At 39.6% G+C, this 16,793-nt stretch overlaps 1 protein-coding gene across 4 annotated transcripts in view; it reads left to right on the top strand.

Annotated features, from left to right (window-relative positions):
- Positions 1-3,928: 3,928 nt before the first annotated feature.
- The window catches only part of LOC138211660 (protocadherin gamma-C5-like), a 284,193-nt gene continuing 271,328 nt past the window's right edge, over positions 3,929-16,793 (top strand). The window contains exon 1 of one of the 4 annotated variants that reach the window (XM_069171671.1): positions 3,929-6,416. In XM_069171671.1, coding sequence (XP_069027772.1) covers positions 4,032-6,416 — 2,385 coding nt within the window. In that variant the 5' untranslated portion in view covers positions 3,929-4,031. Of the gene's footprint in view, positions 6,417-7,573; positions 10,098-13,553; positions 16,071-16,793 lie in introns of those variants that run through there. The other 3 variants (XM_069171676.1, XM_069171689.1, XM_069171679.1) reach the window with 3 other exon arrangements.

The raw sequence follows: 16,793 nt of genomic DNA, 5'->3' as shown, positions 1-16,793 counted from the left end.
AGGCTGGCTGCTGTTTGTTTGTTTTTATTTCTGTTTGTCAGCAAAATTACGTACATCATAACCGGCCGGTGGCGGGGTCTAACATTGTGTATTATTTTTCACTTTGATTACCATTTCATGACAAATTGGCCTAATGAACGCCACATGTCAAACCTGGATCCACTTTGTCTGATGTGGCGCTAAGAAATTATTTGTCAGTGTGTGGAGCCTGTTCAAGGTTTTTTCTTGGCCCACAAATCATAGTTTACCGACACTAAATATCTCTCTACAGTGGGTAATTTTGATTAGAAACACACATTTGCTCCACTCAAGCACCTGTAATGCAAAATTGCTTGGCCGTTAAATCGGCTACTTCACCCTGACAACATCTGAAATGTGAGGCTTCAAAATATATCCAGACATGTCGGTTGCGGTTGCACATCCTAAAAAAAGCTAACTGTTGGCCATGGCGGAGCTCTGCGCTCTCCCAGTGCCACTTAAAATATTTGCACTGGCTTCCAGTTAGCTATAGAATAGATTTTAAAGTGCTGCTATTCCTTTTTAAATCCTTTAATGGTTTAGGCCCAGAATATATTGGCCTTTATATAGTGATGCCCAAACAATACAAACCGGTGAGGGCTCTTAGATTCATGGATTCAGGTCAGTTAGTGAAAGCCAGCGTCCAAACAAAACAATAGTGAAGCAGCTTTTAACTATTATGCTGTTTGTAACTAGAATAAACTAACAGTAGATCTTGTTTTTATTTTGAAATCAAGATTAAAAACATTTCTCTTTTCATGTGCCTTTGATTGAGCTCTCGCTATATTTTATGCTTTAACATTAAGTAGCCTCTATCTTTTGTCACACCCAGGGGGTAGTGATGTCTCCGGCTCAAAACTAATATCAACTGTACTGGCTGTTCATTTTCTTTAGAGTATTCTAAAGGTTGTGCCGTGTTTATTATTCTACGGTTTACACCTTGAATTTTCTTTTTCATTCTTATCTTTTAATATCTCTCTTTTTTGAATTACTATCTGTTTGACCCTGCACTGTTTTTTTAATCATATGTATTGTATCTTGTGTATATTTCTTCTTTTGCTGGTATCTATGCAATGCTCACTGAATTGTCATATATATATATATATATATTCAGTGAGCATTGCATAGATACCAGCAAAAGAAGAAATATACACAAGATACAATACATATATATGTATAGTGAGCATTGCATAGATACCAGCAAAAGAAGAAATATACACAAGATACAATACATATGATTAAAAAACAGTGCAAGGTCAAACAGATAGTAATTAAAAAAAGAGAGATATTAAAAGATAAGAATGAAAAAGAAAATTCAAGGTGTAAACCGTAGAATAATAAACACGGCATAACCTTTAGAATACTCTAAAGAAAATGAACAGCCAGTACAGTTGATATTAGTTTTGAGCCGGAGACATCACTACCCCCTGGGTGTGACAAAAGATAGAGGCTACTTAATGTTAAAGCATAAAATATAGAGAAAGCTCAATCAAAGGCACATGAAAAGAGAAATGTTTATATATATGTATGTTTTTAAGATCTGAGCAAAACTCATAAATGATCTTGGTCTAGTTTATAAAGGTGCACATGCGAGAGTTATGTTCGATAGTTGCATGAAAATACTGCACATTGACATTGTTTAGACTAATTTCATTTATGTGTTGACATAATTAAACTGTATGGTATATATATATTCAGTGAGCATTGCATAGATACAATCAAAAGAAGAAATATATATGTGTGTGTATAAATATATATATGTATAAATGTGCTATACTAGTAAAATTGCTTGCATGCTTCTGTTCAACAGAGTAAAGAATGTTTAAGTGGACAAAAAGCAAGGAAACAAACAAACAGATAATTACATCAAAAAGTACATACACTGGATTAATTTACTTGTAAAATGAGAGAAAACCCATGTCTGTTCTTGTGTAGTCAAGAGTCTAATCCTGTAAGAGTTATCAATGTCACCAGAAACACAGGGACATCATATCAATCAGTAGCTTTGCTTGCAAGCTCAAAATGCTTAAATCATGCCTTTATAAATAGCTTTACTCTGGTAATGAACCCACTTTTAAATGCAACTATTGCTGATTTGATATATGCCTAATGTGCTCTATTAACACAAGTTCATATCAATGTTGTATATGACTTGTTATATTTCTTTTCTTCATCTGCAGAGGGAGCAAGGCTTTGAAAGTATCTTGCATCAAAGAAGAAGAGGTATGTTTTCCCCTCTGTGATCAGTACTTTACTATCTGTGTAGTGTTGCATTTTGATGTGGACTTTTGTTTAAGCCTTTTTTTCCACCCATTTGTAAATACTAACTGGGCACTACTAACAACCTATGGGTGCAATTTTTTTGGTAATATATTGTGTGTGTGTGTGTGTGTGTGTGTGTGTGTGTGTGTGTGTGTGTGTGTAGTTAAACTAGTTTAGTTCTATATGTTTTTATGTTTATATAGTTTTGAAATATAATATCAATGCAGCATTCTCTGTGTTTTCTAGGCTGTTCCAAAATCTTTATACCACGGTTTGAAAGTACTTGCTGACTCACTGGAGGAAACCCTGGCTTCTGGAAAAGTTTGATCATGTTTGAAGAACATTCACCTGCTCATCTTTAAGACCTCCTCTTCTGGTAAGGAATGCTCGACTATAGGTCTTTCTGTTCCTGTTCTTTGGACAGTTTTTTGTTTTTCTGCTAAAGTTGTATAAATCGAAAACTTTTACAATATTGAGCAACTGTTGCAAAGCATTTTTCCGGGGTCAAGTCAGTTTTTTTCATTCTGTATTGCTGCCTAAATTCACACCATCATGATGCATTTAAATGGATTGCATTTTATTAAGTTGATTGTGTACCATATTGTTGTCAAGATAATTTTTTAGAGATGATTCATAGGCAATTTTGAAATGGAGGCAAATCTTGCAAATACTGATGCTGTTCGGTGCGTTGCAGAAAAGACGATACATAGTTTCTCTCTCTGTGTGTGTGTGTGTGTGTGTGTGTGTGTGTGTGTGTGTGTGTGTGTGTGTGTGTGTGTGTGTGGTGCTTTCCACAGTGCTGAAACTGTTTAGAGTGGTGTTTTACTCACCTTTAGTGTCACTGCTTTCATTGAGTGTACTTTAACATGTTTAGCCAGAGATCACATTTCCCATAAAGGGACATAGCATAACAGCTCCTGGCCTACTCTAACGACACAGTATTTGTATTTTTTTCAAACAATCTTGCTTTTTGTTTTTTTCTGTGGTTCTGCAAAGCAAGTGCAACTTTTTTATTTTCTCTCTCATGTTTATTTTCACTAGTTCTAATATTATTACTACTGTAATATTTCTTCAGTTATGTATGAATCATGAATATTCTAAAACAGAAAATTTGTTTCAACTGGAAATCATATTTATGTGTGGAATTTTAAAATGATCCTCAAGGTTTTTAGCAACACTATTCTATTAAGAATTTGATTTCATCCATAGATTATCCAAGACTCAAGATCCCACAGTGATTCACCTGTCATGGTTGCATATTGTTATGAGTAATAGTTCAGAATAAGATAAGATGTGGCTGTAGTTTATTCATTGTGTTGTAAGGTGGAATTCTATATCATGCTCAGTCTTAGATTTAAAGGTTAAGCTTGTATCTGATACTTAAGTTTGTAGACTGGACAAAATGTCAATGATAAAATAAAATATGAATCAACCATGCCACGGCTAAGATTTACATGTGGCACTCAGTTCACCTAATATGAGTGAGAATAAGGCGGGTTTCATTGTCTGAAATATTGGTGTGAGGACTGAGAAGCGACTCATGGTGCCGCTGTGTGCCAGCACAACAGTAACACAGACATCTCCACCCACTGTTACTGCATGGATATCAGTTGTATTTTTGCAGATGAAACCGTTCATTCCTCTAATATTTTTCGTCGTGTTTGCAGTTGTTGGATAATTGCCCGTGTTAAGAAGTCGATTCTGTTGTGCTGCGCGAAAAATTGCAAGCCGCGGTCGTGTTTTTTCCAAGGATGGGAGACAAAGGATTTTCAGCACGAAGTCCGATCCTCTGCCTTGCTTCCTTTATTGTAACGCTGCACCTCGTTTATGGCGATCTGAGTTATTCTTTTCCTGAGGAGATGAAACGAAACTCTGTGATTGGAAATGTAGCCAAGGATCTCGGTCTTGATTTGAGGACCTTATCTTCCCGGAAGACCCGTGTTGATTTTGAGGAGACTCGTAAACGCTTCTGTGACATTAATCTGAGTACCGGGGATTTGATTACATCCGAAAGAATTGACAGAGAAAGCCTTTGCGGCAAGAAACCTTCGTGTGTTTTAAAAGTAGATCTGGTGTTAGAAAATCCTTTAGAGCTTCATCGTGTAATTCTTCATCTTCAAGACGTGAACGACAACTCTCCAAAATTCAAGAAAAATTTGATTGAAATGGAAATAAGAGAGTCGGCAGAAAAGGGTAACCGCTTTTCTATCGAGGAGGCCCATGACGCAGATATAGGTCAAAATTCTGTTCAAAGGTACAACCTTCAAAAGAACGACAACTTTATTCTCGCTGTTGACAGTAACAGAGTTGAACTCGTTCTGGAAAATAAGATTGATCGAGAGAAACAGGAGGAAATTAATTTGCTTCTCACAGCTTTGGATGGTGGATCTCCTCAGAGATCAGGTACAGTAGTAATACACGTCACTGTACTGGATGCTAATGATAACGCCCCAGTGTTTAGCCAGGCCGTTTATAAAGCCAGTGTACCTGAAAACTCTCCTCCAGATACAATAGTGATTATTGTTAGTGCTACTGACGCAGACGAAGGAGTGAATGGACAGGTTACATATGACTTCGGTCACGTGTCTGACAATGATATAAATGTATTTTCAATTGATCCTAAAACGGGAGAAATTAAAGTAACTGGTGTGATTGACTTCGAAGAAAGTAGTTCTTTTGAAATGAAAGTTGAAGCTAAAGATGGTTTAGGATTAACATCTTATGCCAAAGTCATAATAGACGTTACAGATGTGAATGACAACGCCCCCGTCATATTTTTAAAATCCCTGTCTAACCCCATATCTGAGAACGTGTCACCTGGTACAGAGGTGGGCATCATTAACGTGCAGGACAGAGACTCTGAGAATAACCGACAGGTCCGCTGCTCCATTCAGCAGGGTGTCCCTTTTAAGTTGGTTCCATCTATTAAAAACTATTATTCTCTGGTGACGACAGGACAACTGGACCGTGAACTAGTGTCTGATTACAACATTACAATCACTGCCACTGACGAGGGCTCTCCACCTCTGTCCTCCTCTAAAACTGTTCAGTTATCTGTAGCTGACATCAACGACAACCCACCTGTGTTTGAGGAACAGTCGTACAGCACATATGTGACTGAAAATAACAAACCTGGCTCCACTTTATGTTCCGTTACTGCTCGAGACCCCAACTGGAGACAAAACGGTACAGTGATTTATTCTCTGTTACCCGGTGAGGTGAACGGTGCCCCGGTGTCCTCCTATCTGTCTGTTAACGGAGACACGGGGGTGATCCACGCTGTGAGGTCGTTTGATTATGAACAGTTCCGGAGTTTTAAAGTCCACGTGATGGCCAGAGACAACGGTTCTCCTCCGCTCAGCAGCAACGTGACCGTCAGTGTGTTCATATCGGATGTGAACGACAACTCTCCTCAGATACTGTACCCCACCCCGGAGGGCAACTCCTTCATGACCGAGCTGATCCCCAAATCTGCACACGGAGGCTCTCTGGTGTCCAAAGTGATAGCGGTGGACGCGGACTCCGGACAGAACGCCTGGCTGTCCTATCATATAGTGAAATCCACTGATCCGGGACTTTTCACTATTGGTGTCCACAGCGGAGAGATCAGGATCCAGCGGGACATTTCTGAATCTGACAGCATGAAACAGAACCTTATTGTGTCAGTGAAAGATAACGGACAGCCCTCTCTCTCTGCCACCTGTTCCATATATTTACTCATTTCTGATAACTTGGCTGAGGTGCCAGAACTGAAAGATATTTCTTATGATGAGAAGAATTCCAAACTGACTTCTTATCTGATCATCGCGCTGGTGTCTGTTTCCACCTTTTTTCTGACCTTCATCATCATCATCCTCGGTGTGAGGTTTTGTCGCAGGAGAAAGCCCAGACTGTTGTTTGACGGAGCAGTTGCCATCCCCAGCGCGTATCTCCCTCCTAATTACGCAGATGTTGACGGCACAGGAACTTTACGCAGCGCTTACAACTATGACGCCTACCTGACAACAGGTTCTAGAACCAGTGACTTTAAGTTTGTGACGTCTTACAATGACAACACGCTGCCTGCTGACCAGACTCTGAGGAAAAGTCCATCAGACTTTGCTGATCCGTTCGAGGATTTGAATTCTTCTGAGGAGGTAGGAAACATTCAGCGGACTTCAGCTGAATGAAGTCCGTTTGGTTGTTAACGGAGTCTTTTTTATGTTTCTCCGGCTGCAGTATGTGTTAAATATCTCTGAAACCTGAACATAAATCTGAGGTTGTTGAAGCGAAATGTTTTCAAAATGGGGATATTTTTTGCGAATTAATGATGTAGTCCTAAAAATTTGGTTAATTAATTAATCGACTATTTGTGCAGGTGTGAGTTAAACCACTGCATTCAAATTAAATCGGGCGCTGTGCACACGTTCTCACGAGTGTTTTATTTTGTTTAATGTTGACACTTTTTCAGTCTAAAGCATGTGTATATTTTCTTTCTGAGTCAGCTTGGGGGGAAGTGACTTTAGACTTAGCTTTAAGACAAAAAAAAAAAAAAAAAAAAAAAATCGTATTTTTTTCAAATGTCTCTAACTAACGTAAGTAGACAAGCCTCTGTTGGAGAACAGCACAATATTCTTTGATTCATCAGCAATGCCATATTTTAAGGTACTTGTCCATGGTGCTGAAACACTCCTCTGTTGCAATGACAAAAGCGCAGCATGGGATGCATTTTGCTCCTCAGTCATGCTGTGTGAATTTTAATCTTCATAATTTTCTCATCAGGAATGAAACGTTGGATTTATAGAAATTAACCTGTTTGCATTCGGACACTTTCTTGATATGAAGAGTTCAAGACCAGTTTAGTATTCCAACAATGACAGAGTTTAACAGTGTTAGAGAATTTGACGGTGTTGTCGTCAAAGTATAGCTGACCTTCTCTTTTGGAGATTGAAACGGTACGCAGCAGTATGTGTTTACAGCAGCAACTTTTAGAAGGCTAAAATAAAGGTAACCTGTGAGGGTGATCAGAGAGTCACAAACCGGAACTCATTTAACTCAATTTATCTGGGGTGAACAACGCCTATATCTCACAATGAGCCGATTACAACAAATAGATCGCATGTGTTTTTTAAGTAAATGAAAGACGAGAAAAGTCGTTTTTTTCTGAATACTGTCTTCATGTTGTTTGAGGGTTCGTGAACAGTATTTAATTATAGTGTGAAGATTTAAAAGTGGCTCATGGTGTCGCTGTTGGCTGACGGAATAAAAGCAGTCGCCTCTCCACCCACTACTGCGTAGACATCAGCTGCAGATTGCAGAGAAATGGTTACATTTCCGCACGTTTAAGATCGTGTAAATTGCTGAAACGTGTTTTCTATTGTGTATTTTTGGATAGACTTACTTTTGTCACACTGGGCAGTACCAGTTGTTCAAGCTGAGGACCTTTTTGTGTCAGGATGGGAGACAAAGGATTTTCAGCGCTTGGACCGATATTCTTCTTTGCTTTGTTTATCGTAACGCTGCACCTCGTTTATGGAGATCTAAGTTATTCTTTTCCCGAAGAGATGAAACAAGGATCTGTTATTGGAAATTTAGCCAAGGATCTCGGTCTTGATTTGAGGACCTTATCTTCTCGGAAGACCCGTGTTGATTTTGAGGGGACTCGTAAACGCTTCTGTGACATTAATCTGAGTACCGGGGATTTGATTACATCCGAGAGAATTGACAGAGAAAGCTTTTGTGGCAAGAAACCTTCGTGTGTTTTAAAAGTAGATCTGGTGTTAGAAAATCCTTTAGAGCTCCATCGAGTAAATCTTCATATTCAAGACGTGAACGACAACTCTCCAAAATTCAGAGAAAATTTGATTGAAATGGAAATAAGAGAGTCGGCAGACAGAGGTAACCGCTTTTCTATCGAGGAGGCCCGCGATGCAGATATAGGTCAAAATGCTATTCAAAGGTACATCCTTCAAAAGAATGACAACTTTATTCTCGCTGTTGACAGTAACAGAGTTGAACTCGTTCTGGAAAATAATCTTGATCGAGAGAAACAGAAAGAAATGAATTTGCTTCTCACAGCTTTGGATGGTGGATCTCCTCAGAGATCAGGTACAGTAGTAATACACGTCACTGTACTGGATGCTAATGATAACGCCCCAGTGTTCAGCCAGGCCGTTTATAAAGCCAGTGTACCTGAAAACTCTCCTCCAGATACAATAGTGATTATTGTTAGTGCTACTGACGCAGACGAAGGAGTGAATGGACAGGTAACATACTTTAGCCATGTATCCGACGACGATATAAATGTATTTTCGATTGATCCTAAAACGGGTGAAATCAGAGTAACTAGTGTGATTGACTTCGAAGAAAGCAGTTCTTTTGAAATGAGAGTACAAGCTAAAGATGGTTTAGGGTTAACCTCGTATGCCAACGTTTTAATAGATATCACTGATATGAATGATAATGCCCCAGCTATATATATGAAATCCTTTTCTAACCCCATACCTGAGAACGTGTCACCTGGTACAGAGGTAGGCATCATTAACGTGCAGGACAGAGACTCTGAGAAAAATGGACATGTCCGCTGTTCCATTCAGCAGGGTGTCCCTTTTAAGTTGGTTCCGTCTATTAAAAACTATTATTCTCTGGTGACCACAGGACAACTGGACCGTGAACTAGTATCTGATTACGACATTACAATCACTGCCACTGACGAGGGCTCTCCACCTCTGTCCTCCTCTAAAACTGTTCAGTTATCTGTAGCTGACATCAACGACAACCCACCTGTGTTTGAGGAACAGTCGTACAGCACATATGTGACTGAAAATAACAAACCTGGCTCCACTTTATGTTCCGTTACTGCTCGAGACCCCGACTGGAGACAAAACGGTACAGTGATTTATTCTCTGTTACCTGGTGAGGTGAACGGTGCCCCGGTGTCCTCCTATCTGTCTGTTAACGGAGACACGGGGGTGATCCACGCTGTGAGGTCGTTTGATTATGAACAGTTCAGGAGTTTTAAAGTGCACGTGATGGCCAGAGACAACGGTTCTCCTCCGCTCAGCAGCAACGTGACCGTCAGTGTGTTCATATCGGATGTGAACGACAACTCTCCTCAGATACTGTACCCCGCCCCGGAGGGCAACTCCTTCATGACCGAGCTGGTCCCCAAAGCTGCACACGGAGGCTCTCTGGTGTCCAAAGTGATAGCGGTGGACGCGGACTCCGGACAGAACGCCTGGCTGTCCTATCATATAGTCAAATCCACTGATCAGGGACTTTTCACTATTGGTCTCCACAGCGGAGAGATCAGGATCCAGCGGGACATTTCTGAATCTGACAGCATGAAACAGAACCTTATTGTGTCAGTGAAAGATAACGGACAGCCCTCTCTGTCTGCCACCTGTTCCATGTATTTACTTATTTCTGATAACTTGGCTGAGGTGCCAGAACTGAAAGATATTTCTTATGATGAGAAGAATTCCAAACTGACCTCTTATCTGATCATCGCGCTGGTGTCTGTGTCCACCTTTTTTCTGACCTTCATCATCATCATCCTCGGTGTGAGGTTTTGTCGCAGGAGAAAGCCCAGACTGTTGTTTGACGGAGCAGTTGCCATCCCCAGCGCTTATCTCCCTCCTAATTACGCAGATGTTGACGGCACAGGAACTTTACGCAGCGCTTACAACTATGACGCCTACCTGACAACAGGTTCTAGAACCAGTGACTTTAAGTTTGTGACGTCTTACAATGACAACACGCTGCCTGCTGACCAGACTCTGAGGAAAAGTCCATCAGACTTTGCTGATCCGTTCGAGGATTTGAATTCATCTGAGGAGGTAGGAAACATTCCGACCACTTCACCTTTTATTTGTGACTTGTTAACGGAGTCTTTGTAATGTATTTCCGGCTGAAGTATGTGTTATATATCTCTGAAACCTAAACCTTAAATCTGAGGTTATTGTCCGTATGGCTTCAGCATGAGCAATATGTCTCTAAAATCGAAACGTAAATGTGAGGTTATTCAACGGAAGTTTTTGCAAAATGTGGAGATTTTTTTTTTTTTTTGCCAGCTAATTACTTTGTCTTGATAAATTTATGGTATAAATCGGCTATTTGTGGAATATATTCAGTATGACTATTTAGCAATCTAAAAAACTAACATTATACTTATGATTTGATTTAAATTGAGCTTCGCCAACCAAAACCTGTGGCATCTTTGAAAAAAATATACAACCCTGTTTCCAAAAACATTGGGACGCTGTGTAAAATGTAAATTAAAAACAGAATGCAAAGCTTTACAACTCATATAAACCCATGTTTAATTGCAAAAAGACCAAAGACAACATATCAAATGTTGAAAGTAAGACATTTTATTTTTTAATGGAAAAATACATGCTTATATTGAATTTGATGACAGCATCACATTTCAAAAATGTTGGGACAGGGGCATGTCTACTGTTTTGCCTCACCTCTTCATTTTACAAAACTCTCTAAACTGGGAACTGAGGATATCTGTTATGTTAGTTTTGGAAGTAAAATATTGTCCCATTATTGCATGAGATGGGATTTCAGCTGCTCAACAATTCGGGTTCTCCTTAGTTGTATTTTTCATTTCATGATTCGCCAATTTTTTTAAATGGAAGACGGGTATGAACTGCAGGCAGGCCAGTTTAGCACCCAGAGTCTTCTACTAGAGAGCCGTGCTGTTGCAATATGGCAGAATGTGGTTTGGAATTGTTTTGCTGAAATAAACAAGGCCTTCACTGAAAGAGATGTTGTCTGAATGGCAGCACATGTTGCTCCAAAATCTGTATACAATATTTAGCATTCATGGTTTTTTCCGTGATGTTCAAGTTACCAATACCATGTGCACTCATGCATCCCTGTACCTTCAAGGATGCTAAATTTTTAACTGAGGGCTGATAACAAGCTAGGAAGTTCCTCTCCCTTTTAGCGTGGAGGATGCAGCATCAATGATTTAAAAAAAGAATCTCAAATTTCCCTACGTCAGACCACAGGACAGTTTTCCACTTCGCCTCAGTCTATCTTAAATGAGCTCGGGCCCAGAGATGGCGTGTTTTTTTTTCTGGATCTTTTATATAGTTTCTTCTTTGCATGGTAGCGTTTTAACCTGCATTTGTGGATGCAGTGATGAACTGTGTTCCCAGACAATGGTTTTCAGAAGTGTTTCTTAGCCCATACAATGATTTCATTACAGAATTTGTGTCTGTTTTTAATGCAATGCTGCTTGAGGGCCCGAAAATCACAGCCATCCAATATTGGTTTTCAGCGTTGTCCCTCGGGTATACAGATTTCTCCAGATTCTCTGAATCTTTCAATTATATTATGTTCTGTAGATAATGAACTCCCCCAATTCTTTACAACTTTACATTCAGGAGCATTATTCACCAACAGTTAGTAAGAAGAAATTCCTTCTTAAATACTGCTTACGCAGTTTTTACGAAGACTATGCATTGCATTCACCAATGTTTTCTTATTTGGGATTTATTCGACGGAAAGAACAAAATCTACTTACGCTTAATAATACACTTAAGCACATCCGAGTGCTGAAATGTTTGTGGCAAATAATTGGTTAATGTGTTTTCTTCAATTCAACACTTGTATAATATTATAGTATTTAATCTCCAATAAAAAAAAATTATAATTAACTACTGTATTTTAATAATTATTTTCATTACTTTACAAAGCATCATGGTTTTCAACTTTTCTCTTTTCCTTCACTTTCTGTGACTCCGTATACGGCACTGCAGTCTCATGCCCTTTTATGGGCACTGGCAGGGTGTTTATCTATGCTAATTAGAACAACTGGCACGCGCTTTCAATTTAAAAGGACTGTGGGATTCATCAATATAAGAACACAGGTGTGAACAAATCTAGGGTTTAAGAAGACGTCATGATCTGAGGTAGATTTTTGTTAGGACATTTCTTAAGAACAAATTTAAGAAAATCTTAAGACATTGATGAATGAGGGCCATTATTCCTAGATTGTTGCATTATTTTCTCACTCAGTCTTTTATAGTCATTAATCTTCACTGCTGAGACACTTTGCCTCTCTAGGATGGTCTTTTTTTTTTATAGCCAATAAAGTTACTGATCTGTTGCCAAATAACCTAATTAGTTGTAAGATGTCCCACCAGGTGTTTTTTGTCCCTGTCCCAACTTTTTTGAAACATGTTGCTGGTATCAAATTCAAAATAAGCATATATTTCTCATAAAACATTTCTCAATTTCAAAATTGTATCTGCTGTGTTTGGTCTATTTGCAATTAAATATGGGTTCACAGGATTTGCAAATCATTGCATTCTGTTTTTATTTACATTTTACACAGCGTCCTAACTTTTTTGGAAACAGGGTTGTATAAACATTATCAGTAAAGTTTTGTTGTGTGAAACCACTGAATTGAAATCAAATCAGCAGTTGTGCATACATGTTCCACAGTCTCTTGCTTTGTCTGATGTTAATAATTTGTCACTATTCAGAATGTGTGCAGCTTCTTTTTCTGAGTCAGCCTGGGGAGTTACATGACTTCACATTTGGGTTTAAGAATAAATAAAACTTTAGTTTTGTTAAACTGTGACTAAATGACATGAATAGACATGGTCTTTCGGGGACCAGCACCGTATTCACTGTGCCATCAGCAATACCATATCTTAAGGTACCTGTCCGTGGTGCTGAAAAACATCTTCAGGGTTAAAATGCAGCTGTCGACGTATTTAGCTTTTCATTCATGTTGTGGAAATTTAAATCACGATAATGTTTTTGTGTGGAATGAAACTTTAGATTGTCTTATATCACCTGATTGCCTCAGATCACTGTCTTAATATCAAGCGCTCAAGGTCTGTTTTGTGTTTCAATAATGCAGTGTGTGACAGTGTTGGTGAATGTTAGTGTTGTCAAAGTTTAGGTGAATTTCTCTTCTGGAGGCTCAGACAGGACACAGTTGCATATGTTAATAGCTTTTTGCTTACTGCATCTTTTAGAAGGCTAAAGAAAAAAGGGGAACATGAGAGGGTGATTTAAGGGTTGCAAAACAAATCTTAGGTAGCTCACTTTTTCACGTGAATCGATCCTATTTTTGTTTTAGATAAATGGAAGACTGTGTTTTCTGAATACTGTCTTAATGTTGTTTGAAATTTTGTGAAGATCATTTCATTGCATACTAGTGTGAAGATTTAAAGGGGACTCATGGTGTCGCTGTTGGCTGACGGAAAAAAAGTACTCGCCACTCCACCCACTACTGTATATAGACATTAACTGCAGATTGTACAGAGAAATGGTTACATTTCTGAACGTTTAAGACCGTGTAACTTGCTGGAACGTATTTTTGTGGTTTATTTTTGGACAGATCTTGTTTTGTGGCACTGACCATTCCGAGTCTTTCAACCCGAGGACGATTTTGTGCCAGGATGGGAGACAAAGGATTTTCAGCGCTTGGACCGAGCTTCTTCGCTTTGTTCATCGTAACGCTGCACCTCGTTTATGGCGATCTGAGTTATTCTCTTCCCGAAGAACTGAAACGAGACTCTGTTATTGGAAATGTAGCCAAGGATCTTGGTCTTGATCTGAGGACCTTATCTTCCCGGAAGACCCGTGTTGATTTTGAGGAGACCCGTAAGCGCTTCTGTGACATTAATCTGAGTACCGGGGATTTGATTACATCCGAGAGAATTGACAGAGAAAGCCTTTGCGGCAAGAAACCTTCATGTGTTTTAAAAGTAGATCTGGTGTTCGAAAACCCTTTAGAGCTTCATCGTGTAAATCTTCATATTGAAGACGTGAACGACAACTCTCCAAAATTCAAGAAAAATTTGATTGAAATGGAAATAAGAGAGTCGGCAGACAGAGGTAACCGCTTCTCTATCGAGGAGGCCCGCGATGCAGATATAGGTCAAAATTCTGTTCAAAGATATAACCTTCAAAAGAACGACAACTTTATTCTCGCTGTTGACAGTAACAGAGTTGAACTCGTACTGGAGAATAAGCTTGATCGAGAGAAACGAAAAGAGATCAATTTGCTTCTCACAGCTTTGGATGGTGGATCTCCTCAGAGATCAGGTACAGTAGTCATACACGTCACTGTACTGGATGCTAATGATAACGCCCCAGTGTTCAGCCAGGCCGTTTATAAAGCCAGTGTACCTGAAAATTCTCCTCCAGAGACAATAGTGATTATTGTTAGTGCTACTGACGCAGACGAAGGAGTGAATGGAGATGTTACATATGATTTAGGTGACGTTTCAGACGACGATATGCATTTATTTTCTATTGATTCTAAAACGGGTGAAATCAGAGTAACTGGTGTGATTGACTTCGAAGTAAGTAGTTCTTTTGAAATGAGAGTGGAAGCTAAAGATGGTTTAGGATTAGCTTCTTATGCCAAAGTCATAATAGACGTTACAGATGTGAATGACAACGCCCCAGTGATATATATGAAATCCTTGTCCAATCCTATACCTGAGAACGTGTCACCCGGTACAGAGGTGGGCATCATTAACGTGCAGGATAGAGACTCAGAGAAAAATGGACAGATCCGCTGCTCCATTCAGCAGGGTGTCCCTTTTAAGTTGGTCCCTTCTATTAAAAACTATTATTCTCTGGTGACCACAGGACAACTGGACCGTGAACTCGTGTCTGATTACAACATTACGATCACTGCCACTGACGAGGGCTCTCCACCTCTGTCCTCCTCTAAAACTGTTCAGTTATCTGTAGCTGACATCAACGACAACCCACCTGTGTTTGAGGAACAGTCGTACAGCACATATGTGACTGAAAATAACAAACCTGGCTCCACTTTATGTTCCGTTACTGCTCGAGACCCCGACTGGAGACAAAACGGTACAGTGATTTATTCTCTGTTACCTGGTGAGGTGAACGGTGCCCCGGTGTCCTCCTATCTGTCTGTTAACGGAGACACGGGGGTGATCCACGCTGTGAGGTCGTTTGATTATGAACAGTTCAGGAGTTTTAAAGTCCACGTGATGGCCAGAGACAACGGTTCTCCTCCGCTCAGCAGCAACGTGACCGTCAGTGTTTTCATATCGGATGTGAACGACAACTCTCCTCAGATACTGTACCCCGCCCCGGAGGGCAACTCCTTCATGACCGAGCTGGTCCCCAAAGCTGCACACGGAGGCTCTCTGGTGTCCAAGGTGATAGCGGTGGACGCGGACTCCGGACAGAACGCCTGGCTGTCCTATCATATAGTCAAATCCACTGATCCGGGACTTTTCATTATTGGTCTCCACAGCGGAGAGATCAGGATCCAGCGGGACATTTCTGAATCTGACAGCATGAAACAGAACCTTATTGTGTCAGTGAAAGATAACGGACAGCCCTCTCTCTCTGCCACCTGTTCCATATATTTACTCATTTCTGATAACTTGGCTGAGGTGCCAGAACTGAAAGATATTTCTTATGATGAGAAGAATTCCAAATTGACCTCTTATCTGATCATCGCGCTGGTGTCTGTGTCCACCTTTTTTCTGACCTTCATCATCATCATCCTCGGTGTGAGGTTTTGTCGCAGGAGAAAGCCCAGACTGTTGTTTGACGGAGCAGTTGCCATCCCCAGCGCTTATCTCCCTCCTAATTACGCAGATGTTGACGGCACAGGAACTTTACGCAGCGCTTACAACTATGATGCCTACCTGACAACAGGTTCTAGAACCAGTGACTTTAAGTTTGTGACATCTTACAATGACAACACGCTGCCTGCTGACCAGACTCTGAGGAAAAGTCCATCAGACTTTGCTGACGTCTTTGGAGAGTCAGATGGATCTCCAGAGGTAGGATTAATTTGACTTATTCACAAGTATTTCAATATATTTTCCAGTTGCTTGTTTGACAGTGTTGTGCATCGAAGAATCAATCGTGACTCGTGTTAACAGATATAAGAAATGTATTTTGGCCTTGAATTTCACACATTTTATTTCATGTTTTACATTTCGAATTAATATCATTTACTGACATAAATTTAAGATTGATGCATACTTGAGTCAAATCATGTATATTGAACACTTTTTTCTGAAATTATATTAAGACGTTGTACTGAGGTGTTTTTTTCCGCTTGATATTTGAATGTCCAATGTCATTTATCAAAGGCTTATTTTTGTGGAATAACATTATGACAAAAAAAGTCCTTTACTAATGTTTTGAAGGCTAGAAAATATTAAGGGTTTTTATTCAATGATTTCAGCTATGGACACATACGAGGTGGCCAGGAACACGTTTTTTGCTCATTTAATTGTGCTGGCATATACATTCATCAAGTTTAATAATTCAGTTCCAATAATGATAATTATCCATTAATACAATATTCCACTGTCCCATATTCAAATTTAACGGAATGAGAAAACGGACAAGATCACTTCAGGTTAACTCAAGACTTGTTGACCAAAAGGTAACTTTAAGAGGACAAACATTTAACAATTTGCATTACATGTAAGTCATTAAACTCATATTTGCAGCAAAGAATAAGAGATAGTAAGACAGCCAGTTACAGAGGCCAC

The sequence above is a fragment of the Embiotoca jacksoni genome, unplaced genomic scaffold (assembly GCF_022577435.1).
Source record: "Embiotoca jacksoni isolate LCO1_2020_lvr unplaced genomic scaffold, fEmbJac1.0.p SCAF_5, whole genome shotgun sequence".
NCBI lineage: Eukaryota > Metazoa > Chordata > Actinopteri > Embiotocidae > Embiotoca > Embiotoca jacksoni.
This window is presented reverse-complemented; position numbering and strand designations above follow the sequence as displayed.